Source organism: Centrocercus urophasianus, unplaced genomic scaffold (genome assembly GCF_019232065.1).
Source record: "Centrocercus urophasianus isolate 14NV4802_14NV808 unplaced genomic scaffold, USGS_Curo_1.0 seq_9, whole genome shotgun sequence".
NCBI lineage: Eukaryota > Metazoa > Chordata > Aves > Galliformes > Phasianidae > Centrocercus > Centrocercus urophasianus.
Window position 1 is genome coordinate 22,445,271 of NW_024885532.1, and position 18,596 is coordinate 22,463,866.

Consider the following 18,596-nt stretch of genomic DNA (forward strand, 5'->3'; position numbering starts at 1 on the left):
ACTGGTCTAATCATGGAAACTATGTGTTGACTTATATCTCTGAATTGGATTTGAAATTAGAAAAAATGATCTAACTTTTTAAGGATGAAATGACAAATTTTATCTCCATTTAAGTCCTTTACCTATTTTTTTTTCCCCAAAAGGAAAAAATAGCCCATTCAAAGCATCTTCCCTTCAAGAAACATATTTTGTTTTAGTAACTTGTCTTTACTTCTAAGGTGCTGTTTCTTTTTGTTTTTAATGAAAAACTCAGTATGATAGGGAAAGTACAAACTAAGTTATTCACTGGGTGTTCGGAAATGGATGATGTGAAAGCTAGTCTGCAAGAGCTGACCTCCCAGGGCACATTCAAACTGCAGCATTTTTCAGCTAACATGAGAAAGGAAACCTAGAGAACAGGTCTGCTGAAATTCTGCCTTGAAGACACAAGAGAATCTAGGGCAATAACTTTAACAACAACAAGCAATAACAGACATATTTCAGCAGGCCAAAAAACATTCCACAAAGTAGCACACAAAACACCCCTTTGAAAAACTGAAGGTGAACACCTAGAAAACACCTGTCCTTTACAAAACTCTCTTATTGAGAGAGAAAAAAAATCACTGTAGTTTTATATTTGTTCTTCATAGCTCCTCCTTTCATTTCCATAACATTTTAATTTGCTTGACTTCTCTTCCCTTAAATAGTGAGTAATACAAATGTTCTCCAGAGTGGAACTTGTTACTGAGTTACTCAGAGACAATAGAGTATGCTTTCAGGTGAAAAAGTGTGACATCTTTCATTCTCCGTCTAAAAGAACAATTCTGCATCTTCTTTCCATGATAACTGGTATCTGTACCATCTTTACAGGTTACCCCTATCGATGAATTTAATTTGAAGTATAGGATTAATATTAGCGCATAGTTATTTATGAATTAGTAGTGGGAGGAGGTGGAAATAAAGGATATCCACCTTCATACATACACTATGTGTGTGTAATACATATCTATGTGCGTGTAACATATGCATTAAAATACCTCTTTCTCTGTTGTCCCGCCTGTCCCGTTCACCATGCCTTCTTTCAAAGGAGGAATCCCTTGCTTGGTCTCGACTATCGTAGCGATCCCGATCAGGGTAGCTACTCCTTGATTCCCAACTGTCATGGTAGTTTCCACTACTGCTGTGACCATCAACCTGGGATCCTCTAGTCCCCCGACTTCCTAATAGTGATGTAACAATATAAAAGATGAGTTCTCACACATATGGAAATCCATTCATGTTTTACTCTAACTGCAGTATCAACGTTTCATCAAACTGTTCGACATAGTGCACCAAACTTTCAAAAATACTGTCAAAGTTTAAAATTTCCCCCTTTTTTTCCTCTTTATCAAATAAGAGGAGATGGGGAAGAAATACGGTCTACACAGCTGCTTTTGAGAAAATAAAATTGCTGTCGAGTACTTGGAGACGTGCTGTTCCCTACTAATCTCCTACACATCAGCCTCTTGTTGCTTGTGGTCCATGAGAAAACCCAGGGTTGGGCAACAGAATCATCTAGGTTGTTGCATGGACTCGAGTTTGTTTTAAACCAATATGGCAGAATACCAGTGTCACGTCTCTTTTAACAAATGGAGAAAGCAAAAGGGCTATAATTTTAATCAATCCTTCTAATTTAATAACAAAACAACTGTGAACATAACTTAAAAGGATGAACTATTTGGCAGTTTCCATATGTCTTGTCAAACAAGGTAACACAGATGTCAAGATTCAATCTCCAATGATAAAGACGCTTACTGATGTTTCAAATCACGTAATACCTTTGTCAGATAATTCTGGACCTCTGCCTCGACTTCTGCCAGTTCGATCGCTTCTGCTCTCATTTCTGGAATCACTTCTGGAGTCATTCCTTGTTTCAGCACGAGAGCTCTCCTCTCTGCCATGGGACCTTCCATAGCTGCGTGAGTCCTCCTGATACTGGTCATCCTTTTTATGGGCATCCCGACTTTCTCTGTCTCTGTAGTCGTGAGAATCTCGCGTGGAACGTGAGTCTCTTTGGTCACGACTATCTTTGTTATCTCTGCTATAATCTCTTGTGTCTCTAGAGTCTCGAGTGTCTCTGGATTCCCTCGTCTCCCTCCGATCTCTGTTATCTCTCGTGTCCCTCCGATCTCTTCCATCACGAGATTCTCTATCGTCTCTATGATCCCTGGAGGTACTCTGCTCCTGGTCATAATCACGATCATCTCTTGTTTCTCTTTCTTTTTCCCTTTTCCCTCTAGTTTCTGTAAAATATTTTAAAAAGTGTTATATACCCAACTTAATCAACGCAAGCAAAAATTGAGAAGAAACATTAAATCAATATCGTAAAAGGAAACTTCGACATACTCACAGTAAATTAGAATTAATGTGGGAGAAGGATAACGTGATGCTGTGTATCCATCTAAATACTCAATAAGCTCTAAAGATTTTTTTGTGAATTTGAATTTGTACTTTACAAATACTTAGCAATTCAGAAAAGCGTACGTATAGTACAAATAAATTTCTAAGACATTAGAAAGAAAGCACACTTCAACAATTTAAAGACAGTTATCATTTTTCTTACAAACATAGTTCTTTTCTATTCTACACACACGTACTTTCACGAAATCTGTGCTATAACTGGACCACCTGCTTTTAAGACCTCAATGCTCTGCTAAAATCTTTTTGTTTGTTTGTTTGTTTATAATGCTATTGTTCAGGAAAGTGAGTTTATAGTAGGTCTAAAAAAAGCTGACAAATGCAATCTCTGTAATTGATCCCTTGGGAGAAATGGCATGTTTGTCCATTACAAATTGCTCAACCAACTTTACGGACTTCCAGAAGAAACAATTCTTTTTTTTTTGCATGTACCTCACTTAATGAAAAAGATAGGCTTGTCAACCACTAGATCAGACTGCCCAGGAACCCATCAAGCCTGGGCTTGAATGCCTTCAGGGATGGGGCATAGACAGATCTAGAGATAACCCCATGACAGATGGGGCATTCACAGCTTCTCTGGGCAGTCTGTTCCAGCACCCTCTGAGTGAAGAATTTCTGCCTAACATGTAACCTAAACCTCCCCTTTTTCAGTTTAAATTCATTCCACCTTGTCCTATCACTATCTACTTGCACGAAAAAGTCAATCCCCCTCCTGCTTACAAGCTCCTTTCAAGTACATGCAGATAGCAGTGAGGTCTCCCCACAGCCTTCTCTTCCCCAGACTAAACAATCTCAACTCCTTCAACCTCTCACCACAGACGGGGTGCTCCAGCTAATGCTTCTTAAAAATGTAAGATCACTTATCTACTGTCATCATTACTGCTTCACACAAGAAACACCTAAACAGATGCCTACAGGATCTCTTGCATCAGCTGAGCCTACCCAAGTAGTGCCAACAGAGCAAAGCCACTGCACAGTCCCCAAAACAAGCACCATCAGCAGAGAAAGAATAATACAGCTTTCTGATTATTTTCTTCACCACCTTGGCCACTGGGATAAAGACAATGCCACAAACTGAAAACCAAGGTACAAAATGCAATCTGCAAACAAATAAAAACTGTCCTCAAGTGCTATTTTTATTCATACCATCCCGCCTTTCGTGGCGCCTGTCATGAGACTGTGAAGTTCGGTCTCGATCGTGCCTTCCCTTTTCTCTTCCAGGGGATCGGTGCCTTGAAGGGCTTCGCTTCCTCTGAGGAGAAGAGGAAGAACGTGGGGGGTAGGGGGAAGATGATCGCCTTGCAGGCGGAGAAGCTGTCCTTTGATAGGAGGGAGAAGGAGTTCTTTTGCGGTGTGGGGAAGGAGAATGTCTTTGAACAGAGGAACCTGACTGTGATGAAGAAGAGTGATGTCTAGAGGATATGGGAGAATGACGCTGGCCAGATGGAGAAGCAGATCTGCAAGAAAGGGTTACAAAAGTTGAATTACTAGACCTTACTTAAACTCGAGGGATTAAATTAAATTGTGCATTCTCTATCCTCTGTCTGCTGGAAACAAGTTCTATTTCTTATTACAAAGCACTGATCTTCAAACAGTTTAGACTTGTATACTGGAAACTCATACATGTATCTACTTAAAAGTTGAACAAACATGAATGTTACAAGCAGTGAAATCTTTTACTTTATAAAGTAAGAAAAAATATACAGTAAGTTTCTCTCATCTTGGAAATCCCATAGCTTAACTAAATTCCATTTACAGAACAGTGAACGGATTTCCTCAAAATGTGTGACCACATGCACATCCAACATAGACACATAAAGGCTTCAAGCCTTTGAGCTCAGCAGCAGCTGTTTTATCTTATCAGTATCTAAGCAACTTGCAAGTGTCTTTTCACAGGAAATACACGCTCTTAATTCCCAGCTCCCTTCTACTTCACAAGATTTCAGAGACTCCAAACAGAAGAGCAGGAGTCAGAATAACAGTGCATTTTCAAAAAAAATCACTTAAGTAATTTACTTTATGCTTTTAAATGTCTTTATAGTGTCAGTAACTTTAAACAAATCTCCAGATCTTACAGATAAATTTCTCAGTTTCAGGTGACTCACAAAGGAAGGACTACTTTACCAAAGGCAAGATCTTCCCTACAATATTCCACAATAGCCCAGCAGGTTGTGGTTGGTAGAGATTCATATGTAATACAAGTTTTGCTGAATATCTTGAAAATGTCACAAGAAATTATTCTCAGTGGGATAGCTGATGTCAGTTGGACTCTAAATAGAATAAGCTCCAGAGTGCTTCAGGTTAGCAGGCTTTCAGCATGTCAAGTTGCTCTCGAGAAGCTAAATTAACAGCCATCAATGCTGCTCAGCAATAGATCTCATGGCTAAGGCCATTTTCTAATAGACTAAGACTGTGCAGGTAAAAAGATTCTTCTCATGTCAAGAACAGAGGAACGATTCAGCTTCCAAGGAGCAAAGCTCTGGGAACAGAATGCTAAGTGTAGTCACTGGTGATCTGAGACAGGAACCCAAGTCTGTATGGAAGTCTTTTTTGGGTAAAAAACATGGTGGGAATCTGCTATTAATATCAGCATTTCATCCTCCTAGTTAATGTCAATGACTCAAAAAACCTGAAAAACTGAAAGAAAGGAAGGGATGAGACAGAAAAATAAATAAAATCAGCCTTTGAAGATATTTAACGGAAAAAGGCTGAAGAATAGTTTGCATCTGTTTTTTGATTTAATGTGTACTGCGTCTACAAGTCTGTACGCTTGCAGAAAGATACTGCCAGGCCTGGAAACTATCCCACTAAGATGCATCTATGATGGTCAATGCCAGAGACTATTTGTAGTACTCAAGAGCAGGCTAAGAATTTGCATCTCTTTATCTGAATATATAAAATTGCATAGGATCCAGCTGATATATTTTTGTAGATTAGGGATGCCTGGAACATCTCCAGACTGTCTGACATCCTGGATCTTTAAGTGTAGCCTCTTTTGTCTGAAAAAAATAAAAATCCTCAAGGTCTCCTGTGCATGCTACAGGTAAATATTCTTCATGGATGGCAGGAAATAGTAAACTCAAATTTCTCAGTCTCCGTAAGTGTATATCTGCACTGGCTGTAGCTTGCTATCACAAGAGGGAAAGCCTGACTACTGAGGGCAGAGGACTGATTCCTGAGGGAACATGTAGTTCTGTATGCCACTAAGATGATAATTTGTTCACAGGGCTGCATACAATCGAAACAGATGGCTGGAAACCAGTAGTAAAGCTCCCAAAGTGCTCTGAAAGTAAAACACAGTCAGAGCCAGAACTGAGAGAATCTGATTTCATGACTTACCATCTTTACATTTACTTTTCACTGGAGACAAGCAGAATGTTTCAAACATGTTTCCTTCCCTCTAACAGAAGGTCTACTGTTTCTCTGTTTAATTCCATTCCACAATACTTCAAATGTCTGCATAAATCCCCATATGAATAGTGAGAAATAAAACACTGTAACAGGCTAGAAATGGGGAAAGGGGTGCTTCAGAGGTGTTTATCAGTATCCTTACTACTGGCAGCTGCAGGGGGAAACAGGATGCTCTACTCCCTTTCCAATAAACTGACCAATTTGGAGAAAGTCTCCATCAATGATGCCTAGATTAATAAGCTGAGTAACCACAGCAGCAAGAGCTTGCTTACAACTCTTAGGATAGTTCAACAGATGTCACATATATTCATGCTGATGAAACAAGAAAAATAAAGCCCATATGGTATCCTTCCCATACCCTTCCAAATAGAAGCATGGAAAATAAGGATACCTTCTATTCCATTACAAAGATTAGGGATACAGTATTTAGCACTACCATTCTGAATTACAACTTAGAAATTCTTTAAGACTTAAATAAGAGGCTTTCTCCCTTTCCTTTTTTAAAAAAGTTGTAACTTTTCCCAGGGTGGAAAAGATTTTTTCCTAAGGTGCCTAGAATCAGCAGAAATTGTGTCTTATCTGAAGGGTCTCTGAAATGGTCCTTATGTACTGTTTAGTTAGCTGCCTTTGCTTTTCAAGAAAGATAGAGCCAAGATTATTAAGTGCATCATCATATCCATTTCAGAATGCTGAAATTCTGTTCCTTCCCCAGTTCCAAGATACATTCCTCACATTTTTTGCTTTCCAATGAAGGAGAAGAAGAGGAAAAAAGGTTCCTAAATGATCACAGACTGAGCACATCTCATATTAGACTTGTGAAGTTCCATGTAAAGCCAAAATATCTGAGAGGAACTGATGAATGGAAGCCTGCACAACGACTTGTGCTTCTGACATGACAAGTACTTTCCATGCAGCACTTGCACAAACAAACAAAAACATAAAAAAGCCTCTGAGCTCCATTTTTTGAGGCAACCACATACCCACAAATAGACACCCATGAACAAGCAGTCAAAGCAATGGAGGAAATTTCTCAACGAGAACTAATATGGGAGTAATCTATGCAGCTGAACACAACACTCACCTGCGAGAGGGTGAGAAGTTATGCTTGTGAGTAGTTGATTTCACCGGGGCTCGTGAGACTTGTCGTCGCCTCGCAGCAGGTGGTGAATACTCCCTGGAAGGAGAGGAATTACTGCCAGAATGATCTGCAGGACTGGGAGAACGCTTCTGTCTATGGGAACCTTCAGAAGGATCTCTGGGAAACATAAAGAGCAGCTTGTTCAACAGGCGTAACAACGCTTTAGTGCATTTCTATGAGAGAACTTTTACTCACAGGATCAAAAATTACCCTTAAAGAAGGGTTAGTTCCATCTGTAATTCCATATATGAAATTACCTTAAAGCTAGCAGAATTACGGAATACAAGATGTTCACTAACCAATGAATTCTAAAATTCAGAATTATAAGACAGTAAAATGAAAACAGGCTTGTAATTTTACCTAACATTTCAGTCAGTGGTGAAACAAAACTTCTATCAGTGGAGACTTATCTTGTTGCCTGATACAAAATTTCTGTAATGTTAGTATTTCATTTAAGAAGACTCAGATACTTTGAAACACTAATCACATTTTCTAACAAATGAAAGATCTGTCTGAAAGTTCATCTATTTCACTTACTGCACTCCATGAAGATTTCACATTAATTTTTATAGTAAGAAAGGTCAATGAAAATCCAGTACTGAAATCAAAGGCTGCAGTCAACACAGCAATACCTGATTATAGTAAATCCATGAGCCTCTTGACCCTTTCAGTACTACCTTAGTTTTCTATGGTTTACAACCTTCCAGTAATGAAGCTGGCAAACACGGGCGAAATAATATATATATATATATATATATATATTTATCAATTAAAAATACACAATTTAGTGGTCTTCCACTCCTAAGTCTTTGCTGTGCTAGTTACCACAGCAAGCATGTACAAATATGTACTACTCTATTTTTATCAAGGCAACATAAGGCTTAAAAATGCAAATGTTATATTTATCAACCATTAAAGTTGACACAACATTAACAACCATGCTTCAAAAGACTAAGAGAATAGTCCTATCAGTCCACCATTTGAGATATATATATACATATATATACGTATGTGTAAGTGAAGAAATTGCAGAATTCCAACAGACTTCTTCAGAAACGCTTTCTAACAACCCAAGTCTAAGGGTGCCACTAACAATTTAGAAAGATATTAGTCCTCCAAGATTTCAGAAAAGCAGGCAAGCAGACAAGCAAATGATTTGATAAAGATTTTGGCAAATGAATTATTTCATTCATGAATGTCCAACTTCCTGAATAACAATTAAATTTTCCAAAGAGCATTTGAGAAACTTATTGTTATGTATCTTAAACCTGCCAATATGTTACATTTTATCTATCAATCCAGGTAGCACATTTAAAATACTTAACCAGGACCAAAATACTTTATAAAGGATAACTTTAAAAGCAAGGTTACATTAAGTTGAAAAGCTAATAACGCAACATAACTTACCTCTGCTTCTCTTTTTTCTCTTTGTGCCTTTCAAAGTCACGCCCTCTCTCTTTCACCTCCCTTGTCTTTTCATCTAAACGTTCTTTGCCTTTATGCTTTTCTTTGTGTTTTTTTCCTAAGGAAGTTTCCTCTTGTACTGGAGGAGGAGGACTTGGGGTACGAGGACCTTTCTTTTTACTCTGATTACTTTTAGAACTCCTAGAGATAAATTAAAAAGAAAATAGAGTGCCAACTACTTCAAATAGTGACTTTCCAGATGTTGTCAGGAAAAGTTAAAATGGAAAGGGCTTTGCAGCTTTTAAGATAGGATTCACCACTCCATTAGCAAGCAGTGCTCAATAACTTGACTGAAGGGTACAAATTCATACTGAGCTCTGCAATTTATAACCTTTTACTTCTGAAACAAGTAAGCAAAAATAGAAACTGCTCCCATTCAGACAGAATTGTTTTCTGCAGTTGCAATGTCCTCACATGAACTGCACGTATCACAAGATCAGAACTCTACAATATCTGGTCTGCTTAGACTCCCCACTTTTCAGTGCAATACATCACACACATACAGAAAATAACTTAAAGAACTCCTATCGTAGATTTAAAGTTAACTACCTGACTCAGCACAAAGCATCTATCTGTTCTGAAATACATATCTCACAGTTCAAAAACTTTTACATCCTTTTTTCATATAAATGATCCCTGACATAAACGTACAAAGCAGCTGCTGCCACATATTACAAGTCAATAACACTATCTCTGTTCTACTCTCTAAGAGGAAGTACCATTTTGAGAAGTTCAGAAAGGAAAGAAAATTGAAAATTGTACTGATTATGAGAAGCTCAGTAACAAAAATTAATATAGTTATCTGCTTCCATATTCTCCCAAGATGCATCTACTGACCTTTGCTGATCCAAAAGTGGGGAAGATACAGTAGATGCCTTCTTCTCTTTCTTACTAGCCGAAGAGGAAGACTTTGGACTAGACCTTCGTTTTGGAGACTTGCTAGACTTTCTTGGTGATGGCGATGGTGATAATTTAGACCTAACCACCTCTGGAGAAATCTTGAGGAAAAGAGTACATTAAATAATAAAATGCTGACGCTCAAAAGCTTTGCTACATGCTGATATAGATCAAATATGTAAATAACAGTCTAGATGTGAGACCTGAATCATTTACACATCTACTTCAAATAAACTAACCAGAGATTTCAAAAAAGATGACATAAAATACGAGGGAAGAGAAGATGATGCACTGCAATACATTAGAAAAATGTATTAGTAGAAGATTATAATCAGTACAATCCCAGTTAGCAGCCAAGTTTTTCCAATGGACTATCAGATTAAAAAAAAAAAAAAAAAAGCAGAAAAAAAACCTTCCCAAGAATAAGAGTTCTCAGCAACCTGGTAACAGCTTTGCATCTGGTCACTCTACTTTCCTCTTACATGAAAAGGAACTTTGTGTAAGTTATGCCTTGTGTTTTCGTCTACATATTATCTCCGTTAAAGGTGTCAAGTCATTCAATTGCAGTTTCTCACTGACTGAGAAGAAAACTTGGCTATAGTGCTATATGATTGAGCAGATACCTGCAAGCGACATCCAATTAACATGCCAAGTTATACACATGCCACTTATTTACTACTGTGTAACACAGCAGAGTATTTGTCCAGAAGCTCAGGTCTTCTGGAAAACAAATCCGAAGTCTTTTTTTTAATTTTGCATTTACAGAATACAAACCTCCTTTTTAATGACAATCTCCTCTCGTTTCTCCATGTTTTCCTGTTCCAACTTCATGAGTTCTCTCTGAATCTTTTGGCGCTTCATTTCCAAAGACAGCTCATGATCATAATCATAGTTAACATCTCCATTATCAGAGTCTTTATTTAAAATAAAAAGGCAAATAGATTAACAAACTGATTACATATGAAATAAATAATATCACTTAGCATACCAGATACCAAACATAAATATGTCAGTGTCTTTCAAGCATTACCTAAATGCATCAACAAACCAAATCTCTCCTCAAATTATCCGTATGAACGTGAAATAAATGCAGTTATTACCACACACCTTAACCATTTATTTCTATTTCAGTAACAAAAATATCTAACATGAGTGTTTTCACAAAGATCAAAAATACGCAGAGCCCTATTCAATTGGGAAATCTCACATGAAGTGGTTTTAAATGGTAATGTTCTACACTAGAGCTTTCTGTTTAATAAGGTATCCCACAAAACAATTGATACCCTTGTTTAATTACATCTACACACTCACTTTAAAATAAAAGGATGGTCTGCACGACCTCTTTCACATCATTACTACCTGCCTTTAACATTAAAAAAAAAACCTCTCAATTTTCATTAAGTTCTTAGCAGTTCATATCACACCTTTTGTGCCACAAAACTGATATCTTGTTGAAAAAGTAAGCAGTTTTACTCACTCTGATTACTTTCCTCATTTTGTTTATTGTTACTTAAGCCTGATGTTCAAAAAGCACTTTGATAAAATAACCTTCAGAAAAGAAGATATCCCATTAAGCATCCATTAGCTTTCACTCTTCTTCTGACACAGGAACTACATAGAAGTTTTTGCAATAATTATTTTCAGTCTGCTAATTTCCTTCTTGTGTCTTGAATGCATGAGAAGAGCTTACAGAAAGCTGCAATTCTTAACAGCACACATCCCTTCCCAGTCCATCAATTCATTTATATAATACTCAGTGTTAAAAGACAGTCATTATACTTTATCCATCAGACACTACACCTATGATTAACATCATTTTTAAAAATTCAAAACTCTCAAGCTGTAAATTTCAACATGTATGAATTAAGATATTCATACTACATATATATATATATACACATAGAAATAGAAGTTTTTATGTTGCACTTTTTTACTTGGATTCTTATTTCCATACCTACATGTCATACAACAGTGCTTCTTAAATCACTCTGAAAATTCCAGTTCAGAAAGGAGTGAAAATATATTATGGCTAGTTTGGTTAGAGAGGGAAGGCTTCACTGAGCACAACATTTCTTTGGACCCCACGTGAGTTATAAAGGTAACAACAGAACAAACCATCATTAAGACCTCTCAGAACTACATTTAAGGAGAGCCTCTATCACCTTATTCTTTTAATCACCTGACAACTTCTATCAATACACATCTTCACATATTCTACTCCAATAGTGTCTCAAAAACAATATTTGCAACACCTAGAGCCCAAACAATAGAAAAGCCACCTACTTAATGAAATTTACACAGGAGCACCATCTCAAAAATAACTTATAGTGTATTTCACTGCTAATAGATTCATTGTATCTGAATTTGAGTAATTTCCAGGGTGTTTTACTTTTTTCAGAAACACAAATGACCAATTGGACTATTAAATGTTTATTTTCTACAGTTACTGAACCTTGATTTTCCACATTACAATACAGTACCAGACAACTGATCATTAATCAAATAACAGTTACATTTATATAGTTAGCTAAAATAATTTTCAAGGTATCAGAAAAGGTAAATCCCATTGTCTGAAGATTTCTAATTTGAGAGATACATGGTTATGTGTAAATTTTAGGCATCTTAATTTAAATGACAATCATGTGTCTCTTCTCTTGTTGAATAATATATATATCAACTCCTCCCTCCCAAATGTTTAATTGAATGTATTTTGTTTAGAAAGGCTCTGTGACTGTCTGTATTTTGTTTCTAGCATATGGAGCTTCCAGCTAAACATAAACATTAAGCAAAAGTGCTAAGCATCCAGACATTCGTGTATTTTGGAAAGGTTTGGGGTTGACACAACATGTATCTAATACAACTACTGATATCTAGTATCCTTCTCTATAGAAGAGCTACACATTCTCCAGAAAAAGGACTGTTTCTTTGTTTGCCATCACAACCTTTTGGTAGAAAGAATCCCCAAAGGTGAATCGGAATCCCTCCAGCCCCTCTCCATTGTCTTGCAATGTTGTAACTACCGCTGAAACACCAATGCTTGGAAATCACATAAACAACACACTATTAGCACTGCCATAATTTCAGCATCTAACAGAAGGGAAATGGAAAACAGAGAAGTGAGAAAGCAATACAGATTTTCCCTAGACTGTCTGCATAGTAAATAGATTAATATTATCAACACCAAATACAAGAAAATCACCTTCAACCACAGTCCCTACAATTGTAACACAGAACTCCTAACACTCTCCAAGTATTTACAAAACATGACTAGTTCATAAAATGCTACCTTGAGCTGCTGTTATTTTAATTGAGCCCTTTACAATCAGCTAGTTGACAAACATCATGCAAAAACAAAACATCCCTGCTGACTTCAAAGGAGTCCTGCTTTCTTCTCACTGACCAGTTTCAAGATCATCTTGGATTCTCCCACTAATCTAAAGGCAAAAGGCTCTGCCACAGAATAGACAGTAGCAAAGTTCCTTGTTGTCTGAGGAGTCAAAACAGCATGTTTTTTAAAATAAGTTGGTTTTACTATTACAGCACTCCAACTCTGACTGCTCCTTTGCTCTCCTCCAGCAATGAATCTTAGTGGCTACTGCATAGAAGTACCCTGCTTAGAGACTGACTCTTCATAACCATTTCTGCCTTACATACAGCCCTGCAGATCTGGCAATTCTTTGAACGGCAGTGAGACAATTAGTTTAATTTCCCTTACCTTCTCTATTTGCTTCCCAATCTCCATTTTCCTCTTCGCTTTCTGGTGTTCTCTCCTTTGTAATTTTGATATCTTCCTTTTCTCTGTGTCTTCCTCGTGAAGACTCTTTCTATAAGGGAAAAACACTGCATTAGAGTAAACAATTTTATTTTTAAAAGAAGCCTGAAGAAGCAGGTACATTTTACACGGTATTTAGGCTGTTCCTTTTTTTATAGCACAAAAAGCATTTTCCCCTTTAGCCTGTTGACCATATACCTTTTCAAATAAGCAGAGAATCCACAGGCAAAATATTCTAATGCAATTTCGTATAATCAGTATGCAAATAGCAGATCGGGAAAAGAGAGAAAAAGGGATTTGTCAAATAAGGTTTACAGGCAGGGCAAGAATCAAGCATGTGCCAGAAAATCAAGTTTAAAATAGGAATCAAAAGAATAGATCAGGCTCTTAAAATCATAAGTTTAACAACATTAAGAGTTCTCAGCTGTAAATAAGAATGTCATATGAAAGGAAGATGACCTTTGGAGAAGCTGAACCACTTAGCTTGGGAGGATTAACAACGTGGGGAGGGAAAAGAGAGAGGCTGGCAGAAGGAAGGGGAAAAAAAAAACAAAAAACAAAAGCAACACACTGGAATGAGGTTTTCTTGAAAGCTTTATCTTTGCTCATTGGTCCAGTGTTACAGGACAAGCCTATCGCAGTAGCACTCACTTCACATCTGGCTAAACAGCACGTGGTATATAGGACCATGATGGTCCTATGGATACCTAAGGCTGTCAGAGACTATTCTTGAAGGAAACAGTTTCAAAAGACAACTGGACCTGTGCTGCTTTCCTCACCCCCCCTGCATTCCAGTAGTAAAGCATCATTGCCTCTACTGTATCCACACTGTAAATAATCTATCTGGACCCAAGCCAAGTACAAGAGAAATTCTTTTAACTGTATGCAACAAAATAATAATAATAATAATAAAAAGAATATCCAAGCATAGAAGGCTAATTTATTATACAGGAAACCAGAAAGAGCAATTAATGAAAGCCTGCCCCACTCCCCTTTTCTTCTCACCTCCCACAGTGTTTTCTTTTGTCTTTTGGGGATTCTTCAGCGCTGGTACGTTGGATCCCTTATGTGAAGGAAAAGGAGATGCCTGAGAATTTCACTAGCTATTCCCTATTGGGACTTAAGCCATTACTTCATTTAAACCCTTAACAGCACCTTAGAGACACAGTGAGGAAATAATACAGTATCACGGAGAGTCACTCCTCAGTCAATACAATTAAACTATTCCTTTATTTCTTTAACAATGTCAAACTCTAGCCTAATTACATAAACAATGACAGACTAAGTACTGTGCTTATTTTCCCTAGTAAACTGAAATGCACAGTTATCCTCAAACCTTTCTTCTTGATGCATTATGTCATATTCAAAGCCTTAAAGGTTTTGAAAAACTGAGCATTTACTAAATAATACAGAGGAACTTCTCATTAAAGAACTACCTTGTGTCAAGTGTAATTTCAAGCAGCTTCTACAGTGAGGACAAGAGAGATTTTCATCACTTTACGACAGGTTCTCTAAAAGGATGCACACAGTCCTAACCTACCAGGTCACACTGATTTCCAACATCAGCACAACATGGGCCAACAGCATTCCAGTCTAAGTGCAAAAACCATACTAAGCTCCAAAGCAACTTACTTGAAAAAACAACAACAAAAAAATGGCTCATAAGATTTGAAGTTTGCAGCTTTATCAACAAGTCTCTCCTTCAGCAATTCTTTTTTTGCTTAAAGCACTTTCATTTTTCTAGCTCTGCTTGAAGGCTGAATGTGTTCTACTAAAATGCTTATTTTTGCTATATAATCCAACTAATTCTTATAATTACAATAATAGACATTAATTCTTAAAAACACCAGGTTCTATTAATTCAACACTATTCGGTACCAGCAAACCAGCATGTCAGGATACCCCTCATAGATACTAGCTTTAAAAAACATCTCAAGGCCAACTCACAAAGCAACATGCCACCAAAGAACCTGCAGTTTCATCAAAATGTTTCAAGAACAACTTAAAAGTCCAAGTTAGCAACCATACAGAACCGGTACGTATCTCACCTACATCTCCAAACTTTAAAACCCAACCCAACATTCTGAAACAGCTTTTATTTTCTCCTTTCAGTGGACAGATTCAGTAGCGGCAACAGTGGGAAAATCATACTTCTAAAAAAGAACCAAGAACAAAATCATCTATGTAAGGAATTTTATTAAATACTGAATGTAGGGGAAGGGAACAGACAAGTTTTATGTAAGCATGCTATTTCACAAGTCAGCACAACTGCATCTGAGCCCGTCCATATGCTCAACAACTTGAGTTTAATTGTCAGGAGAAAATACTCTGGTAGCACTGCATCTTGAAAAAAAAAAAAAATCTGAGCTTAAAAACTGAGTATATTTTCCCAGGGCACACAGTTGAAGCATTTAAGTTATGATGGTTTAAAACACATTCACATTTTCTCATGGAATAGTCTTCAATATATTCCTTTTACGGTAGTTGTTTTACTTACAATGAATTTCATTCCCTCATACTATGGGTGATACTAGTTAATAAGCAAATAATTCATTCATATCCTTACAGGCATTCCTGTACTTTACATCACGTTTTCTCTTTCCCTTACAAAGCAAGAATAAAGTAAATTGTCCTCCTAAAGGACAAAAGCACGTCTTTCATTTGAAGTTGAAGATACTACATCCACTTCTGACACATCTGCAAACTACTTTTCTGCAGACTCTGAAAAAAACCTCCATTTACTGGAAGAGAAACATTAAACCTTTAGAGTATTTAATTAAAAAAGAAAAAAAATGGGCTTAAGTTGAATCAGGGGAGGTTAAGGTTGGATATGTGGAAAAATTTCTTCTCCAAGAGTGGTGAGTCAGTGGCACAGGCTGCCCAGGGAGGCGGTGGAGTCACCATCCTTGGAGGTGTTGAAGAAATGTTTACATGTTGTACTGAGAGACAAGGTTTAATGGGAAATACTGGTGGTAGGTGGATGATTGGACTGGATTATCTTGGAGTTCTTTTCCAAACTTGGTGATTCTACGATTCTCTAAGCGTAGACAATAATTTAGAAGACCTTGACTATGCTGTTTTCAGGTATATGCTCAAAGTTAAGCTATTCACGTGTTAAACAGGTGATTACATTTAACGTTGAACTTCAGAATAAATGCTACTCAAGAAAAAACAAAAAAACACATTACAACTGAATGCTATGAGATTTTATTAAATTTAACATCTACTGAAGTTGAAGTTCCACACTTCCTAAGACACAATTGGCACTCGACAGCACAAGACTTGAGGTCTACTTCAAGTTCCCACTACAGCCAACGGACTATGGCCAAGCACTAAAGGACTCATTCAGTCCGCAAAACATGCCTCTAGTCATTAAGTGCTATTTTGCCAATGCTGACAGAGAGAACATTTAAAAGGCTCTTACCATCTACAGTTCTCACAAGGCAGAAGCTTCAGTTTCAGCCTTGCCACTACACATACGTACAGCAGCATTATAAACTAGCTCAGAAGCGCCTATTGCTTTAATTCTAGAACAAGCTATCATGTATATACCTATATAATCTTTTGGTTAAGTACAATACTATTTTACTCTACGCATAATATATCTTCATATTGAAAACTACTACTATACAACATAAACACACACGAAAATGAAGCTTCCCTGAAATGAACAGGTATCGATTCCATTTCGGAGATGGAGGACAATGCTGACTTCCATTTCCAGTGTAAGTATTCAAAAGCCAGTGACAAAAAGCACAGATATGAAACACGCGACACACATTCTGTACAAAAACCTTTCCTAAATGAAAATCAAGTTCTTCCCACTGTTCCCCAAATGACACAGATCTCCCAGAAGTTGCTTTACGTAACACTTCAAATACTCTAGTGAAACTACCTTCTTGTAATTTAGAGAAAAACTCAACATTCAATATCAGAATTTCCAACTAAATACGGTAATAGTGAGAATCTTTCCTAATTCTTTGTACCATAATTGACACACTGACATGCAGAACTGAAATAATTCTCAATACAAACTTAAGAATCAAGAAAACTCTTGAGATCACTGTAGTTATCCAAGTAATATAGTATATTGTCTCTGAAAGTAATAGTACAAGACATGAAGAAATAATAAAGGATATATTTTATAAGCTACCCATATAGGAATTTTCTTTCTAAGTGCATACAGATTTTACTGGTTATCTTATGTCTCGAAACAACATGAAAACTCTTTTCTTGGGGAAGATTTTATACTAGTTACACTGTCTCAACTTTCTGCGGAACCTATTCAGGTTTTTGACTGTATCTCCTGGAAACCAGGTAGAACTATTATATATAATGTAAATAGCATTTCCCCTTCAAATTTGCCATTGTTTCTACTAGGACAAAGTATGAGCAAGACGCACCTAGTTTACATTCTCTCAATCATACATTATATGCATTCACAACATCTCTTTTCTTCTATTCTCCAGTCTCCTTCTCACTCCTTGCCCACTGCCAAAAGACCTTTGACTGTATTGTCTCGCATACAGGTGATCATAATGAAACAGCATTTCAAATAAAACTGGACCATTAATTCCTACAGCACAATATTAATCATTTTCTATTCCATTTTTATATACCTGAGTTCTTGTATCTGCAACTGTGACTGCACTTTGAATAGATGATTTCATTGAGCTGTCCACAATAACTTATTTCCCTACTGGATGATTTCAGTGATTTTCAAAAGATTTATTCACCACTTCTTTGTATTAAATACTTCCCTTGCTGTGCACTGCATGGCACTCGCCAATACCACGTTTCATCCGCCATCGTACTGCCAAAAATCTTTTCCCCTGTCCCTATGGCGTTCCTCAGACTTTATTAATTTCAGTTAATGATTTCAGTGTTTCCACATCTTCTGCAAAGTTTGACATTTGGGATGCCCAACATTTTTTTCCACATTCTTAAAAGTACTTGCTCTTTAGGTGAAGCATCATTGCACCCTCTGTAACTCCATCATTTGAAACTGATTTGAATTTTTCCCCTTAGCTGGCTTTTATATTTGGCAATATTGGATTTGTTATTCTTCGATCTAGTCTTCAAAAGCTTTGTTTCAAAAGAAGCTATTTAAGATTTCACTTATACCAGTTCTCTTTTAGCCACTATTCTCTGTTCAAGTTTCAATGCTAGTAGATCAGTGAAACACAAATTTTGACTGCAGGCACAATGCTCTTTCTTCTTTATTTAAAAAGAGAAATAAACCACATAATTATGAAACTTTTTATGGAGCAAGCTACCTTCCATTATTTCCAAGTAAAATTAAGAAGCTTTAGTAAGAGATGAAAATGTCAATGGCTAGATCTCCACCATAACAACGATTCTAATGATGGAGCAAGAATTTTGTAAGCAGTTCAGTCACTCCAGTCTTCTGTTCTTTTGGACATCCTGGTTCTCTGGAATGCAACTCTTGATGACTATCTCTCTGCATTTATTTTCTCC

The 18,596-nt window shown here is 36.9% G+C and overlaps 1 protein-coding gene across 5 annotated transcripts in view; it reads right to left on the bottom strand.

Moving 5' to 3' along the window:
* The window catches only part of ZC3H13 (zinc finger CCCH-type containing 13), a 44,740-nt gene that overhangs the window by 12,724 nt on the left and 13,420 nt on the right, over window positions 1–18,596 (bottom strand). For all 5 annotated transcript variants that reach the window (XM_042838709.1, XM_042838708.1, XM_042838711.1 and 2 more), the window contains 8 exons: window positions 13,062–13,170; window positions 10,121–10,260; window positions 9,287–9,447; window positions 8,393–8,590; window positions 6,929–7,102; window positions 3,583–3,893; window positions 1,797–2,261; window positions 1,017–1,199 (listed from right to left, as the gene is read on the bottom strand). In XM_042838709.1, the coding sequence (XP_042694643.1) occupies window positions 1,017–1,199; window positions 1,797–2,261; window positions 3,583–3,893; window positions 6,929–7,102; window positions 8,393–8,590; window positions 9,287–9,447; window positions 10,121–10,260; window positions 13,062–13,170 (1,741 nt within the window). The remainder of the gene's footprint in view (window positions 1–1,016; window positions 1,200–1,796; window positions 2,262–3,582; window positions 3,894–6,928; window positions 7,103–8,392; window positions 8,591–9,286; window positions 9,448–10,120; window positions 10,261–13,061; window positions 13,171–18,596) is intronic.